This window comes from Cottoperca gobio, chromosome 21 (assembly GCF_900634415.1).
Source record: "Cottoperca gobio chromosome 21, fCotGob3.1, whole genome shotgun sequence".
In the NCBI taxonomy this organism is placed as follows: Eukaryota; Metazoa; Chordata; class Actinopteri; order Perciformes; family Bovichtidae; genus Cottoperca; species Cottoperca gobio.
Genome location: NC_041375.1, coordinates 18773541 through 18788540, shown reverse-complemented (window position 1 = coordinate 18788540; position 15000 = coordinate 18773541). Strand labels below are relative to the sequence as shown.

At 40.6% G+C, this 15000-nt stretch overlaps 1 protein-coding gene across 1 annotated transcript in view; it reads left to right on the top strand.

Annotated features, from left to right (window-relative positions):
• znf385b (zinc finger protein 385B) overlaps positions 1-15000 on the top strand; it is a 28451-nt gene that overhangs the window by 12114 nt on the left and 1337 nt on the right. The window contains exons 4-11 of the mRNA XM_029459661.1: positions 6524-6660; positions 6867-6977; positions 9464-9626; positions 9760-10110; positions 10716-10900; positions 11704-11799; positions 11969-12105; positions 12202-15000. The exon at positions 12202-15000 is cut by the window's right edge and continues 1337 nt beyond it. Coding sequence (XP_029315521.1) covers positions 6524-6660; positions 6867-6977; positions 9464-9626; positions 9760-10110; positions 10716-10900; positions 11704-11799; positions 11969-12105; positions 12202-12355 — 1334 coding nt within the window. The 3' untranslated portion in view covers positions 12356-15000. The remainder of the gene's footprint in view (positions 1-6523; positions 6661-6866; positions 6978-9463; positions 9627-9759; positions 10111-10715; positions 10901-11703; positions 11800-11968; positions 12106-12201) is intronic.

The following is a 15000-nucleotide window of genomic DNA, read 5'->3' as shown; positions in this document are numbered from 1 at the left end:
ACAGCACCAGATGTTTCTGTCCTCTCTGCTCAGTTGCATGATAATATAATGGAGCTGTTATAAGGATTATACTGACGTTTGTATGCTAGAAAATACAATTCCCCTTTATTCACCAAACTATGAAATTAGTTTGCTCAATATCAACAGATGTATTAAACAAAGACTTGTAACACTGCAGAATACAGTATATGCTGTAGGATTGTATTGATGATTCTCTCTGGATGTTGAAAAGGATTTCTCTTAGACTAACAGGAGCTTTAAATGTGTAACTTACTCTGATCAGACTATGTTTCATTTAATATTATACATACAGAATGTATTATGAACTTATAAAACATGATGACATTGTAATGTTTTGTACATAAAATCTTAGTCTGCAAATAACTAGTAACGGAGTGATTGATTAAGAGCAGCAGAAATCACCACAGAACATTTGTGTGTTTTACTCTCTGGTTTATTCAACGTTTTTACCCATTGATGGGTTTGTTTTATATTTATGATCATTTATATTTCTCTTGAAATATATGAATGAATCTGGCGATACGATACGTATCCTGATACAGGGGTTATGATACTATACTATATAGGGGTCAACATACTACGATACTGTAAGCGAGGCGATATATTGTCATTTTTATATCTCATTTTAGGAACATTGTGATAGTATATAGAACACAAATATGTTTCATGTGACGCATGACGTATTAAAATACCTGCAGTTTGCAAAGTCGTTGCTCCACCTCAGCCTGCTATAACAATATAATTCTGCTTACACCTTTATGTATTAGTGATAATAATCCTATAATGTAATGCGTAATAATGTAACAGTGACAGACGTCATTCTGTTCTGCTGTTACTGTAGATTTTACTGCTACTTGTATCAGCAGTATTGTAGATTTGAGCAGGCGGGTTTGCAGTCAGCTGACAGCTTCAAGTTCATTAGCTATGATATGTTTCTCTATTTTAGACTTTCCAGCTCTTTATTCCCTCAGAGGTCAGCTCTGTCAACTTGGCTTAGTACTGACCAACAATCTTTTCATGGATTTAAAGTGAATCCGCTATACGTGTTACAGTTGGGGTCTGTGCAACTACAAAAGAGCCATGTTGATTATGTCACTTCATGCCCGCTGCAGGATATCAAAGTGTCTCTGTCAGTCAGCAATAAACTGTTATGACTGAGACACTTAACACAGTGTGTAACGTGCAGAACATATTAAGCTGTTAAATTGATAAATGTTGAACTGTCAAAGGAAGATGCAATTTGCCCGAGTAGGACAGCAAATGTATAACCATTATTTAGTGCACCACACGTCCATTTATCACTTCATGCGTACAGTTTTTAATACATAACTGAAAATGTTTTGCTTCTGAGTTTAGCCCTCTCTTTCACTTATGTTTTATTTATTTTATTCATCTTAACTCTGTTCTTAGAAAATCAAACCAAAAGACACACAGGGTAAACAAGCAAAATGAGATTATGGTCATTTATTCTTGCGTTATGGCTGAAAAAATGATCCTTGAGTAGGTTCTAGGAGTTCCTGAAATGGAAATGTTAATTGTTGATGAAGGTGAAGTTGTGTGCCAGTTCGCCACACTTCCTAGTAACCACATTGGCTAAATCTTAGAAGTGGTTTGTGACAGATGACCCAGAGCTCTGCAGGTTAGATCAGTTACAGGAGCTTCAGTCTGCAGCTGACGGTACAGCAGAGCACTGAAAGATCTTCATCATATGAGAATGTGTGTGTAGTGTGTGTGTGTGTGTGTGTGTGTGTGTGTGTGTGTGTGTAAATGTGAATGTGTGTAAGGTGTGAATGCCAGAGATTACCCTGACTCCAGCAGCCACAATCATAAATCATACCGCCGCAGATAAAACTGGACTGACGAGCGGGGAAACTGGACACTACGAATAAGAAAGGGTGGACAATGAATTTATAGACCATGTAATCTCAGCAGCTGCTGATGTCAGAAAACACTTCCCCAGGAAATAAACGTTAATCATTTAGAAGTGCATTTATAATGGTGAAATCTTGCTGCAAAATCTATTTATTTAGATGGAATCGCTTTGATTAGTGGATAGATCTGCCCCTTCAACCTGAGCAGAGCTCTTCATCAGTCAGGATAAGTACATGTGTGTGCAGGGCCGTTAACCTCCTGTCAGCATATTTGAACTGCTCCACAGAGGAGGAACAGTTTCAGGAAAGTTGGAGACAGGAGTTGAATAATAAATTGTGTGAACTAATGTTTCTGTTTGTTAACTAGCTCACCTGCTTGTTTTCCCATTTGATTATTCTTTATTGAATACAATCATGTGTAAGCTGGGGCATAACATACCCCTATAGAGGAACATATAAAGACTCACTTTTACAGTACTTACTTTTAATTGTGACCGTCATGCACCAAAACACTAAGGAAGAGTGCTTGCATGTGATCTGATTTACACCACTCAGCTAGTATCAGACATCTGATCCGCTGTCTCTGCCTGACGCTTTTAAAAAGCAGCTAAAGACCCACTTATATAAACTGGCATTTGTCTCGCCTCGATTAGTTTAGTGTTTTTCTTTGTGTGCGTTTTTAAAGGTCTGTTGTTTTTTATTCTCGTGATGCACTTTGTGATCTATGAAAGGGGCTATACTAAATACACTTTACTTACTAGCGTACGTAATTCCAGTATCTGCTCCAGTTTGAAACCTCTGAGCACATTGGTTACTTATTTCCTTCTTCAGATTTGCAGGCTGCAGTTGGAAAAGCATTGTCTAAAGAAACTTGTGTAAAAGCTTGAAACTTACAAGCTTTGTTTACATGTTGGTGCCACGTTCCCCAGATCTTCTGACCAATCACCAACAGCCTGAAATAAAACTGTCTGGCTAGTTACTTCGTTGTTGGCTTTCATTGCTGGTTTACGAAACGTCTCCATGTGAATAAAGTAGCAGATGTGTATTTATAGCAGCTTCTTAGATCAGCAACTTACTGCAAGACAGAAGGGTTACTGTGTGTGTGTGTGTGTGTGTGTGTGTGTGTGTGTGTGTGTGTGTGTGTGTGTGTGTGTGTGTGTGTGTGTGTGTTGTAACCAGATCTCAGAGGACAGAATTAAGACAACCCTGTCAACACACCATTCTTCACACACACACATACCAAACCATATCTCCAATTCATACTTATCATAGAGGAAACATGTCCGACTGTACACTTAATATGACTCAGTTTTCAGCATGTCGTACATTCACATTGTAAAAACGACAACATTAAGTGTCGTTGAAATTACAAGCATGCAGACTAAAGATCAATGGATATTTGAGTGTGGTGTTGATGGACACTGAAGCATTGACGCTGGAAAAAAAAGGTCACATCGTCGCAAGACTGGGTTTGTAAAGGCTAACAGGAGAAAACTCCAATAGTTCTACAGGATGGGAAAATGAAAATGTGTCAGCTGGTAGTGAACTTCAGTTAGTCCTTTAGTTATTGAGAATCTTTTTCTTCTAAATCACTTTAATGACTTCCCACAAACTCCTTAAACTGTTGCAAACAGTTAGAGGGTCACAAAGCCTACCCCCTTTGAAAACCCTATAAAGTACACGCTAAAAGTACTAATGCTGACAGTGCACTCATATTGGCTGTCAGTAAATTAACATAATGTTTTATTTAGCTGATGCGCAGGTCCTTCCACAAAGAAAATATCACGGATTCAGGCAGATGGGTCAAAAAGCGACAAAGCAAGTTATTAATAACTTAAAGAAACATCGCGTGCAATAGTCAACCTTCTCTTAAGTCAACCTTTTCTTTATCTCTCTCTCTCTCTCTCTCTCTATGATCTCTATCTCTAATATCTCTGATGCTCTATCTTCGCTCTATGCTATCTCTCTGATCTCTCTCTCTCCCTCTCTCTCTCTCTCTCTGCTTTCTCTCTCTCTCTCTCTCTATCTCTCTCTCTCTCTCTCTCTCTCTCTCTCTCTCTCTCTCTCTCTCTCTCTCCTCTCTCTCTCCCGGTAGTGGTAGAAAACAATTAACACGTCCTTTGTGTGTGTGTGTATAGGCAAAATACTAATGGCAGCATTTCAAGTAGACCTTTTTAAAGTAACTTATCACAGTAACACATAACCTTTTGGTGTAAGTAATCACTAAGTGAGTAATTTATGTACTTTTGTAATGAGGGTAACTAGTAACTGTAACTAATTACTATTTTTCAGTAACTAGTACAACACTGATTATTGAAGGTGAAGCTATTATTTTGGCAGTTCCACCAAGATGACACATTACACTATCTTTAAATAGACACTAGTTTGTATTTACAATCATACATAATCTCCCAGCTAATAAGAGCACGGTGACAGTGATCTGAGCTGCTGTGTGTCAGGCTACATGTGTTTGATTACAGCACTGTGTTGTGTCATGCTTCTCTGAACTTAATAATGAGCTGTAATGATGAATACAGACAATGACTCACAGCTCTGCTATGTGAGGATAAAGTCAGCCGTCAGCATCACGGCACACTGCTAATCTACAGCTATCTTAACGTCAGTCTGAAAACATACACACAGCTGACCTGGTCTGGCCCGGCCTGGGTACAAAAACCAAAGACTGTATAACAGAAGTGGACATAGTCACTGTGATGTTACCCAATTGGTTTGTGGACTATGGTTTTGGAGCCTCGAGTTTGGCATTTTGGTCACCGCCATCTTGTCTTTTTTGGGGCCAGAAGGGACACGAGAGGGTGCAGCGAAGTACAACTGAACACTTTTAGGGTTAGGGTTAGGGTTACTTTCATGAACTAAAAACACTGTGAAAAGTTATAAGAAGAAAACACGGACAACACCCAAACCAGGACAACGCCGTGGTCGTGACCTGACCTGTCAAACACAAGGTCGCCACGCCCAAAGCATTCGCTTATTTTACTGGCTATCTGAAAGAATGCAAGTATTAGACACTTCCACTTTGGCTTCACTTTTCAGGCCCTTGGATTTAACACATGTCACAATGGATTATTGTGCATTTAGAATAAGATCTATTACAATGGTCTTACATTTATTTAGAACGTTTTACAAGGGGTTATAGATCAAACACACACACACAGCTGACTTTATCTAGATCAACATTTAAAGCTTTTTTAGAAATCCTCATCTGGATATAGGACATACATAATTGATTAGACTGGTTTATAGTGTTGTGTAAACTGGGATAGAATTGGTTTACTTAAGTCAAGTTCTTATTCTTCTTCTTCTTCTTCTTCTTCTTCTTCTTCTTCTTCTTCTCCTCCTCCTCCTCCTCCTCCTCCTCCTCCTCCTCCTCTGTCAGGGCTGCTTCAGTTGCTCTGTTTCCACCCACACTGTTGTTGTCAAATATTTTACTGCAGGACTTCTACAAGCTGTGACTATAAACATACACAGACAAAGGAATACATTTATGCTTCTTCAGATCTACTCTTTGTATTTGTGTATACAGTATATGTAACACTTCCTCGCAGTAATGCATCCAAACCATCACTACTGTTTATACAACTCATAGTGGCTCTTACATGTGTATTGAGGTAATGGTTAATTTCTGAATGGCAGTCAAAACAAATGTTTTGCTTTTTTATAGTCGTGTATTTGTGTGCTGTGTGTTTGACCCTTGATTTGGTCACTGTGGCGTTAAGGCACTTATCTACTTTCTGCCTCTTTAAATGGAGATGAAGGATTCTTACTGACCCTTTGTCGACTCGACACATGGACTCATTATGTGAGCCGCTCATTCACCTTCTCGCTCTCTTTTTCATCTCTGCATTATTACCACTCTCTGACTCCAGCTGCTGTACCTCCATATGTTCCTCATGTTGTTACTACAAAGCAAACCAGCTGCTCAGGTCTCCAGGTTGAAATGACACCGTGAGATGGATTTCCTGCATTTGTTCTTCTGACGCTTTGCCAAGAAGTGTCGGACCGGCTCAAGATACATTTACTGACCTTCTTTTTATGTGTTATCCAGCAGTGATTAAAGGTATTTTCATGATCTCACAGCTGTCTCCTGTTTGCTTGGAATAACCACAAGTATTTAATTGCAATATTTCCACAAACCGAGTGGACATAATGTACGTTCCATCAAAAAAGAAGATAGTGAGAGCAGAGTGGTGCAGTCTGAAGAAATGTTGTATTCAAATTTGGTTATGGCCTTGGACAAAAAGTACAGTACACGTCTGTGAGAACACAAAGTGTTTTTTTTTTAATATTCACAGAAGGTTCTCTCTCTCTGTAAGAACATCTGAAGAATTAAAGGGTTTTTCCAATGTGTTGTTTGTGCATTAAGCCATTTTGAAATTTAGCAGACACTCTTATCCAGAGCAACTTACAGTGAACTAACTTCAGGGTCAGTCTCCCTGGAGCAACACAGGGTTAAGTACCACTAGGCCACCACCCCAACCATCTTCTTTGTTTGATGTTAAACAGCCCGCCAATCACCTTACAGGAACTAAAGAGCACTCAAATAAATCAATAATTGTGTCATCAGTTATTGGAAATCAATTATTCAAACTCTTTGTCTCTCTTTTATCCAGGAAGTGGGTGTGGTGCAGTAGGCGGGGCGTTGCCGCGGTTGATAGGCGGCACTGGTCCCTCTATGATGATGAAACCATTCATGTCGTTTCCTGTCGAGACGACGTCGCCAGTCGGACTGTTCCCAAACTTTAACACGGTATGACTGTGTGTGTGTGTGTGTGTGTGTGTGTGTGTGTGTGTGTGTGTGTGTGTGTGTGAGGTACAGTAACAGTGACAGGGTGTCTTAGCTGCAGGCGGTACAGACTGACTGTGATAAAGAGACCTGTCAGCATCACTCTGTCATCACTGTTCAGCCCAACCTGAGCAGGCTGGTGACCTCTGACCTCTGTGTGACACCTGCAGATGGACCCGGTGCAGAAGGCCGTCATCAACCACACTTTTGGCGTTACCTTGGTACCCAAGAAGAAACACGTTGTCTCATGCACCGTGTGCCAGCTGAGGTTCAACTCTGATGTAAGTGTTTATGTTAGTGTTTAGGTTTGACATGTAGATCTGATTCCAGTCAGTCTTCCAGTCAGTTTGATTCTACGTCTATGATAACCTTCCAGTCATGTGATTCATCTGCACTCTGGTCATGCTGCAATCAAACAGTTTGAAGCACATTTAAAGGAATAGTCTGACATTTTTTGAAATCCTTGTTCTCTGTCATTCCTAGAGTCAGTAGAGAAGATATCAGTTTCATCTCCTTCTATCCATCCAGTATATGTTTAGCCTAGCTTAGCACAAAGACTGGAAGCAGGCAGGGGGATAGTGTTGGCTTATTTCCATCAAAACTGAAAAAATGTACCTCCAAATAGCTCAGTTGTCTGCTTTACTGTAAATGTTTTTTTTCTCAAATCTGGCAGCTCCTCAATGTGGACAGGAGTTTTGAGATGCTGCATCCTACAGTCACTGTTCCCAGCGCATGTTGGTTAACAAACAACTCCAACACTAACTGCTGCTAAAATGATAAAATCTCCATTTTACATTTCTATTTCTACACCTGCTGAATAAACAAGAAACAACAATGTAGCGTTTGTAGTGTGTAGTAGTGGGTTTATTTGTCCTATATGAATGGAGATAGGCTAGGAATTTCCCACTGCTTCCAGTCTTTGTGCTAAGCTAAGCTAAACAACCTCTGTGCTAAGCTAAACTAAACAACCTCTGTGCTAAGCTAAGCTAAACAACCTCTGTGCTAAGCTAAGCTAAATAACCTCTGTGCTAAGCTAAACTAAACAACCTCTGTGCTAAGCTAAGCTAAACAACCTCTGTGCTAAGCTAAACTAAACAACCTCTGTGCTAAGCTAACTAACAACTCTGCTAAGCTAAGCTAACAACCTCTGTGCTAAGCTAAGCTAAACAACCTCTGTGCTATACACTTAAAAATGAAACTGATATGACTATTTTGTAAAACGTTGACCTCTTCGGTAACACTTTCTATGAAGCTGATGGTCAAAAAGACCAATATTTGCAGTATATTTTCTCAATTTCTTCACTTCAGTTTGAGCTAGGCTAATAGTTTCTCCCTACAACCAATTTCTGCTAAGCTAGGCTAAATACATCCTAGACCTACCTTCTTTCAATTGCACAGAGATTAAACTGACTGTTGTTGATGTTGGACTGTTCCTTTAAGGAGATTTCCTGACTACATTTTTTGGCTGCAGAGAACTACTTAGGAAAATATTTTCTTAAAGTGCAGCTGAGACTGATACTTTGCAAGGCTTGTTTGTTTTTGTGTAATGGATTATCCTGTCAGTCGTTCCTACAAAACAGCCGGTGTGTATAATGAGGTGTTACCCCTACCCTCTACATTATTACAGTGTTGCGTAAATGACACACACTCATTCACATAATGACTGCTGAGAGGTAACGAGCTGCATCGTTAGTGACATGTCAGTCAAACATGACTTATTTATGAGCTGTTCAAATTATTCATGAGTGAACATGAAAACCAGAATCACTTTTGAGGAGAGGAGACGAGGAGAGGCGTAAAAGGTCAGTTTAACTCTAATAAACTGAATAAAAGCTGAGTCACCGAGCGTCCAGACTGTCACATGAGGACACTGTTTACCTGGAGGTTTGTGTCTGTGTGCGTCTAATAACTGAGTAGACCAAAGAATAAATCTCTACCTGGTGTTAACATCCATCTGAATGTCTTACCTGGATAATGAAAAACATGTTAATGCACACATATTATTGAAGCCATGTTAATTTGTTATTTGCTCAGTACTTTGTTTTAAGGAATTAACACTTGCATGTTGTTTATTTATTTATGGTTCCATTTAGAGTAAAATAGACAATATAGCAGCGTATGCTACCTTGTGATTGACAGGTTGCTACTACGGCGTTGTCCTGTTTGGGTGTTGTTCGTGTTTACGTCTTACAACCTTAACCTTTCACAGTGCGTTCTCAGTTCATGGAAGTTAATTGTAAGATCTTGGTCGCCTATAAATGTCGTGTTCATCGTTCGGTTGTACTTTGCTCCAACATCTAAATCTGTCAATGGGTTTAGGCAGCAAAACTCAACTTTAGAATCCTTAAAGAGGAACTCCTGTTTACAGATGTTTTAGCCTCTACTTGCATAACACACACACATCTTCAACCGAACTGTTGATGGTTGAATTGCATTTTGGGTGATGTAGGTGCCAGGATCTGAAAAAGTCTCTGGTTCTGCTGCATCAATTTCAATCGTTCTTTCTTTTTACATTATCCATCCATTAGTCCCACAAGGTTTTAGGTATACAATGCTAAATCAGAGTACTGTTTTAACAACATGGACAATAAACCCTGGGAACATGTTGCAATGTTTCAGAAAGACTGGTGAAAGAAACCTTCATTGATAAATTGTACTGATTCTCAGAAGCTAGTTGAGGAGGACAGGAAGTGACATCAGGACTTTAGTAGAGGACAGAAACAAGCCATTAGAACATTAACACTTCTCTGTATGTCTCTTGCTTTAGTCTCAGTCAGAAGCTCATTACAGAGGCAGTCGTCACGCCAAGAAGGTCAAGTCTAAGGAGAACAAGACCAAGGCCAAGCTGTCAATCACCAATGGGAAGAGAACGAGTCCTGTTCGCCCCGCCCCTCCTGTCTCAGCTAACAGCAGCAGCAGTAAGCACACAGGTTGATTTTAAAAACTGATTGGAATACTGTTAATGTTACTCATTTTTATTTTGGGGTGAGTTTGTTTTTATATCACAGGGTGTTATTCATTTCTTCTTCCTCTTCTTCCTCCTCTTACCCGTCCTATCTCCAGATCAGTTATCTAGCCTCACCACCTCCAATCCTGCCAAACCCTTCATCCTCCCCTCCTCCTCCCCTCTCTCCTCCACCTCCCCCTCCTCTAGCAGACCAGGCAGCGAGCCTCCTCCCTCCAGTCCTCCCACCGCTCTCCCCGCCCTGGGCCTCTTCTCTTCTTCCAAAGCTTCTACGCCTCCCCCTCCTCCAGCTTATGTCACCTCCTCTTCATCCCCTGCTACTCCTACTCCTTCCCAGGATGCTCCTCTGTCAATGGAGTCAGAGGAGGAGAAGGCGAAGAAGCTGCTGTACTGCTCTCTGTGTAAAGTTGCCGTCAACTCTCTGTCTCAGCTGGAGGCTCATAATGCAGGTGAGGCGGAACAAGGTGATGTATGGAAATGTTTTCATCTATCTTCAGTGGAAGCTTGAGCGATGTTTTAATCCCATGCTTCATATACGTTATGATTTTTTTCGCCACTTTTTCACCTCAGCCAAGCCAGGTGAAGCCACTGGGGCGGCAGTAGCTCAGTCTTTAGAGACCCTCCGGTTCCTATGCCTGTACAAGTCCCCAAACGGACCAATTATGGAGTGTGGACTGGTACTTTGAGAGGTACAAGTCCACCTCCTCGGCACTGCCAAGGTGTACTTGATACTAAAATGTTACTGTGTGTGCTGTGTACATGTGTGTGACCATTAAAAAATCCTCCATTTAACTGTCACATTTTGGAGCACCCTTGAATGCATCAACAGGGAGAGCTTTCAACACTTGATGATTACTATACTATCATGTCTTCAGCAAGTTTCAAGTCTCTGCAGGTTGATTTTATTAAATGAACTATGGCCTGGAAGGAAGGAAATATATCTTAAAGCCGATGGATTCTTTGAAAAAAGAGCAGCAAGAAGTATAGCATACAAGGTTTGTGAATATGTCTCTTGTTACATCGAAGTTTGGTTTCTTCGTGTTTCTGTCTGCAGGTTCAAAGCACAAGACGATGATGGAGGCTCGGAGCGGTGCGGGGCCAATCAAGGCCTACCCTCGAGCCGGAGCCAAGCTGAAGAACGGCAGCAGCTCCCCACTGAAGGGCTCCGGGCTGCAGAACAAAACCTTCCACTGCCAGATTTGTGACGTCCATGTCAACTCTGAGATCCAACTCAAACAGGTAAAAACAAAGTGGGCAATAACATTAGCACTGTCTTTGGAAATAAGGCTTTTAAAGTTTTTGCACCCTTATCTTTGTGTGAGACACCTTAACTTAAATTACTTCATAAGCACGGCAGAGAATAAAAACAGGATTGCACATGTCCTGAATATACATATCTATATATATATAGATATATATATCTATATATATTCTAATGTTACTTTATACGGACTCAAATCTGTCAAAACAATTTCCTCCTAAATCAAACTCACAAGAGATCAGACGCGTGGAAAAGGCAGCTGTCTAAACTTTATAGAGCAGGAACCTTACAACTTGAACATGTTTTTATTTCTATGGTGTAGCTGAAGGGATGATTGTTACTGCATTAGACTACAAACAAGTAAAATAACTTGAAAACAAAGCAGCAGTGTAGCAGAATAGACTTTACTCTATTACTATTACTCTGACGAGGTTTCAGCACTTTGTTACTATATCACATTTTATGTATACTTTACAGGACTTGCTCACACTCTTCTATCTTTAATTCTTCTGTCTCACATTGAGCCCAGAATATTTTGTAACATCTGTGCTTTTCTCACTATGACAAATCAAAATGTCGTCTACAATAAAGGCCTCTATATGAAATGAAAACCCCCACAATCCCTCAGTCACTACATTATTGTAAAACAAACCCTCAATAATTAACACATGGTAAAAAGTACATTAAGATTTCCGATGATTATGAATCATATTCAATTTGCATCGTCGACTGTAATTTTTGCAAAGAAGAATATCAATGTTTGTTGTTGTTGTTGTTGCAGCACATCTCCAGCAGGAGACACAAGGACAGAGTGGCTGGAAAACCCAGCAAACCCAAATACAGCCCATATAACAAGCAGCAGCGCAGCACACTCACTGTAAGTGTCTCTCTCCCGCTCTCTCTTCCTCTGAATTTAAATTAGCTTCCTTGGCATGAACCATAATTAAGTACAGTATTGTGCGGATCATTAAACGCATCAATAAAATAGATAAATAAAAATAATTTTTTTCCTCGCTTCTTGTTTCCTCTCCTCTCCCGGTTTCCAGTCCTCTCCTTGTCTCCTTTCCTCTTCTCCTCAGAATGAGTTGGTGAAGCCCTCCTTCTTCTCACCTCCATTTGCTCATCCGCCCTCCTCCCTCACCTCCACCCTCTCCCTCCCTCCCTCCTCTTTCTCCTCCCCTCCCTCCTCTTTCTCCTCCTCTTTCTCCTCCCCTCCCTCCTCTTTCTCCTCCCCTCCCTCCTCTTTCTCCTCTTTCTCCTCTTTCTCCTCCTCCTCCCGCCTATTCCCTCCTCCTGCCTCACCCCTCCCTCCTCCCATCTCTCTCCATCCTCGCCATGCAACCTCTTCGTCTCTCTTCGCCGCCTCCTTCCTGCGTCCGGCTCCTGGACCAATCAGAGCGAGCCAAGGATCGTTCTGCTTCGCACCCTACTGAGTTCATTGTAGGCGATGGAGAGGCGAACTCACAACCTTTGACCTCTGACCTCCAGTTTGTTGAAGTGAGAAAGGAGACCAGAAGAGACATCAGTTCTGCCATCGTGGCTGCAGGGATTCAAACCTGCAACCTTCTCACCTGACTGAGGCTTCAAAAGGAGACTTTAGAGGACAGAGCCTCCTCCTTCTGTCTGGTTCTTCTTTTTGGGTCGGAAACTTCACAGCTGATCCGACAGCAACCTGTGAGGATTTTATAAACCAGAACAGAAGAGAGGCTGAAAGGTTTCCACACATTCTCGAAAACCTGGCATTTGTTTAACACAGTTAGATGGAAAAGTCTTGTAAAAATGACAGAATTGCCCCAAAAAAAACCCCACAATAAGTTGTCCGGGAAAATAAATCAGTTTTTTTGCCGTCCTCATTTGTTATTTTGATGCTCCAGATTCACCTGATTCAAAACCAATCCAACTCAGAGAGAAATAAGTGAAACACTCAACCTGTGCATGGAAACTAGAGAATATTTATATTTTTCTTTCTTTGACATTTTTACCAAAAAAGAACCCCTAAGTACCTCGTCGATTATGACAAATGACTCTTTGTGTCTGAATCTACAGAAAATAACGATGTAGTTTATTTTTTAATGTATTTTGGTTTGACTGAAGTAACAAGAATCAGAACCAGGATGTGTGAAGAGCCAGAATCGACAAGCAGAGTCAAAAAAAATATAAAAGATGCAGAAGCTTACCAGCGAAAACCTGATGTCAGACGTCCTCCGTCAGGAACAAAAACTACTGCAGATGTCTTCATGTCATCAACACTGGACGATGATGTCACGGTTGTCCTACATTTAGACGTCCCGGCCGTTATATCTGATGTCCACACTTCTGCCTGTACCTGCTGTCGTCTCCACTGCCTGTGTGTTACAGGCTCATTCTGCACTCTGGACCCGGCTACTTCCTGGTTTTACAGTGAAAACGGCCTTTTGTCCTGACTGTTGCCTGGTGTGAAGTCTTCACCTTCCTGCTGTTACTGAATAAGACCAGAACTTTCTGGAGTAACTTTTACTGTAACTTTTATCATAAGTGTCAGAGGAAAGACTTTTAACACATCACTGGAACATTTTACAACCTGAATGAACATTTCCATAAATAAGCTTAGTCACCATGAGGAAAAAGAACATTTAAACATTTCTCTGGTTGCTTTTCCTTTGTGCTCTAATAATTTATTTTGCAGTGTATGTTGTAAATATTTACCCAAAGCTTTTTCACGACTTTCAAACAACCGTCCAACACTTCCTCTCGTGCCACCCTCAGGATACACATCACACTTTTAGTTCTGCTATTAGTAAGGCTCTGAGACAGTTTCATGGTTATCATGTTATGTGTGACAAAATAATCTCGACTGAAACATCCACTTAGAAGCTTTATTCTGAGTTTATCAACGGTTCACTCTCTTGTGGCTGAGGTATATTTGGTTTATATATGAAGACATTTAAAACTAGATATAATTGTCCAGATGCATGTATTTTTACACTCACAATCAAATGAATCCACAATAATTGATCAAAGATAATGAAAAATAGAAATTAGATAATGGAAAATGGAAAATGAACTCCGTAGTATTTGGCTGTAATAATCTGTTCTGACCTCAGCATGACCTAAACACTCAAATACAGTTTGCAGCCAACAGCAAGACTTTAAAAAATGTGGTATTGTCACGTCACTTTACCTTACACAGCGCTTTTTGTTTGTTTGTTTTCTTTCTGATATATGAAGTGATAGGTTTGTCTAATATCATAATAATGTATTTTGTAAAGTTGTAGCCGTTTTGGTTCGGCACACCGTGTAACAGATTCATATGATGATGTGATAAGATTATTTTGGCACACAAACTGATCTTCCATGCTCAACATCAGTTTATTGTTTTGTCCATTAATTCCTTATTGTGCGTGTAGTGAACACTGCAGCCTCCAGGGGGCACTGACAGGACTTTCTAACGTTGGTCTGAAATTCTCAAAAAAGCTAACAAGCGTCATTGCTTGCAGCTAGCTTTTTTAAACTTACGTGCAATACAATTAAAATGATGGTTGTTTGGCAGGCTTGAAGGAGCTTCACAGAACCAGGAGAAACCATAGAAAACTTAACACGTCAAAGTTAAAGACGAGATGTAAAAACTCGTCCTCAATGTTGATTTCACAGGACGGTGTGTTGCGAGTCCACTTCAGTCTAAAGGCTTTTCTCTGATTGGCTATCAGCATAAATAAAGGAGAGCCACTTGTTCCGCTCCGCGATTAGTTCATTAAAAATGCATCTGAGGATATTAAGCAATGAGTGTTGAAGTGTGATGAATCTAATTGGCTGGAGTTAAAGGATAAGTTCACATTTTAGTTACAACCAGTATGGACAGGACCAATAACTCTTGAAATGAACATATGGGTGTTCAGGCCGTTCCCAACTCGTCAAATTTGGCAGCTTGGTCAGAGGCCCTTAGCGTCAAACTCCATGTACCCCTCTAGTGTCCGTTTTGGACGAGCAGGGCTGCCTCTATTGGATGAAGTCTTGTCATGTAGTATAAAGGTTGACAGTCTGCGTAGGGAGGGGGTCGGAGTCACAGACAGGACTTTCACCCCGGAGACCTCTTTTCATG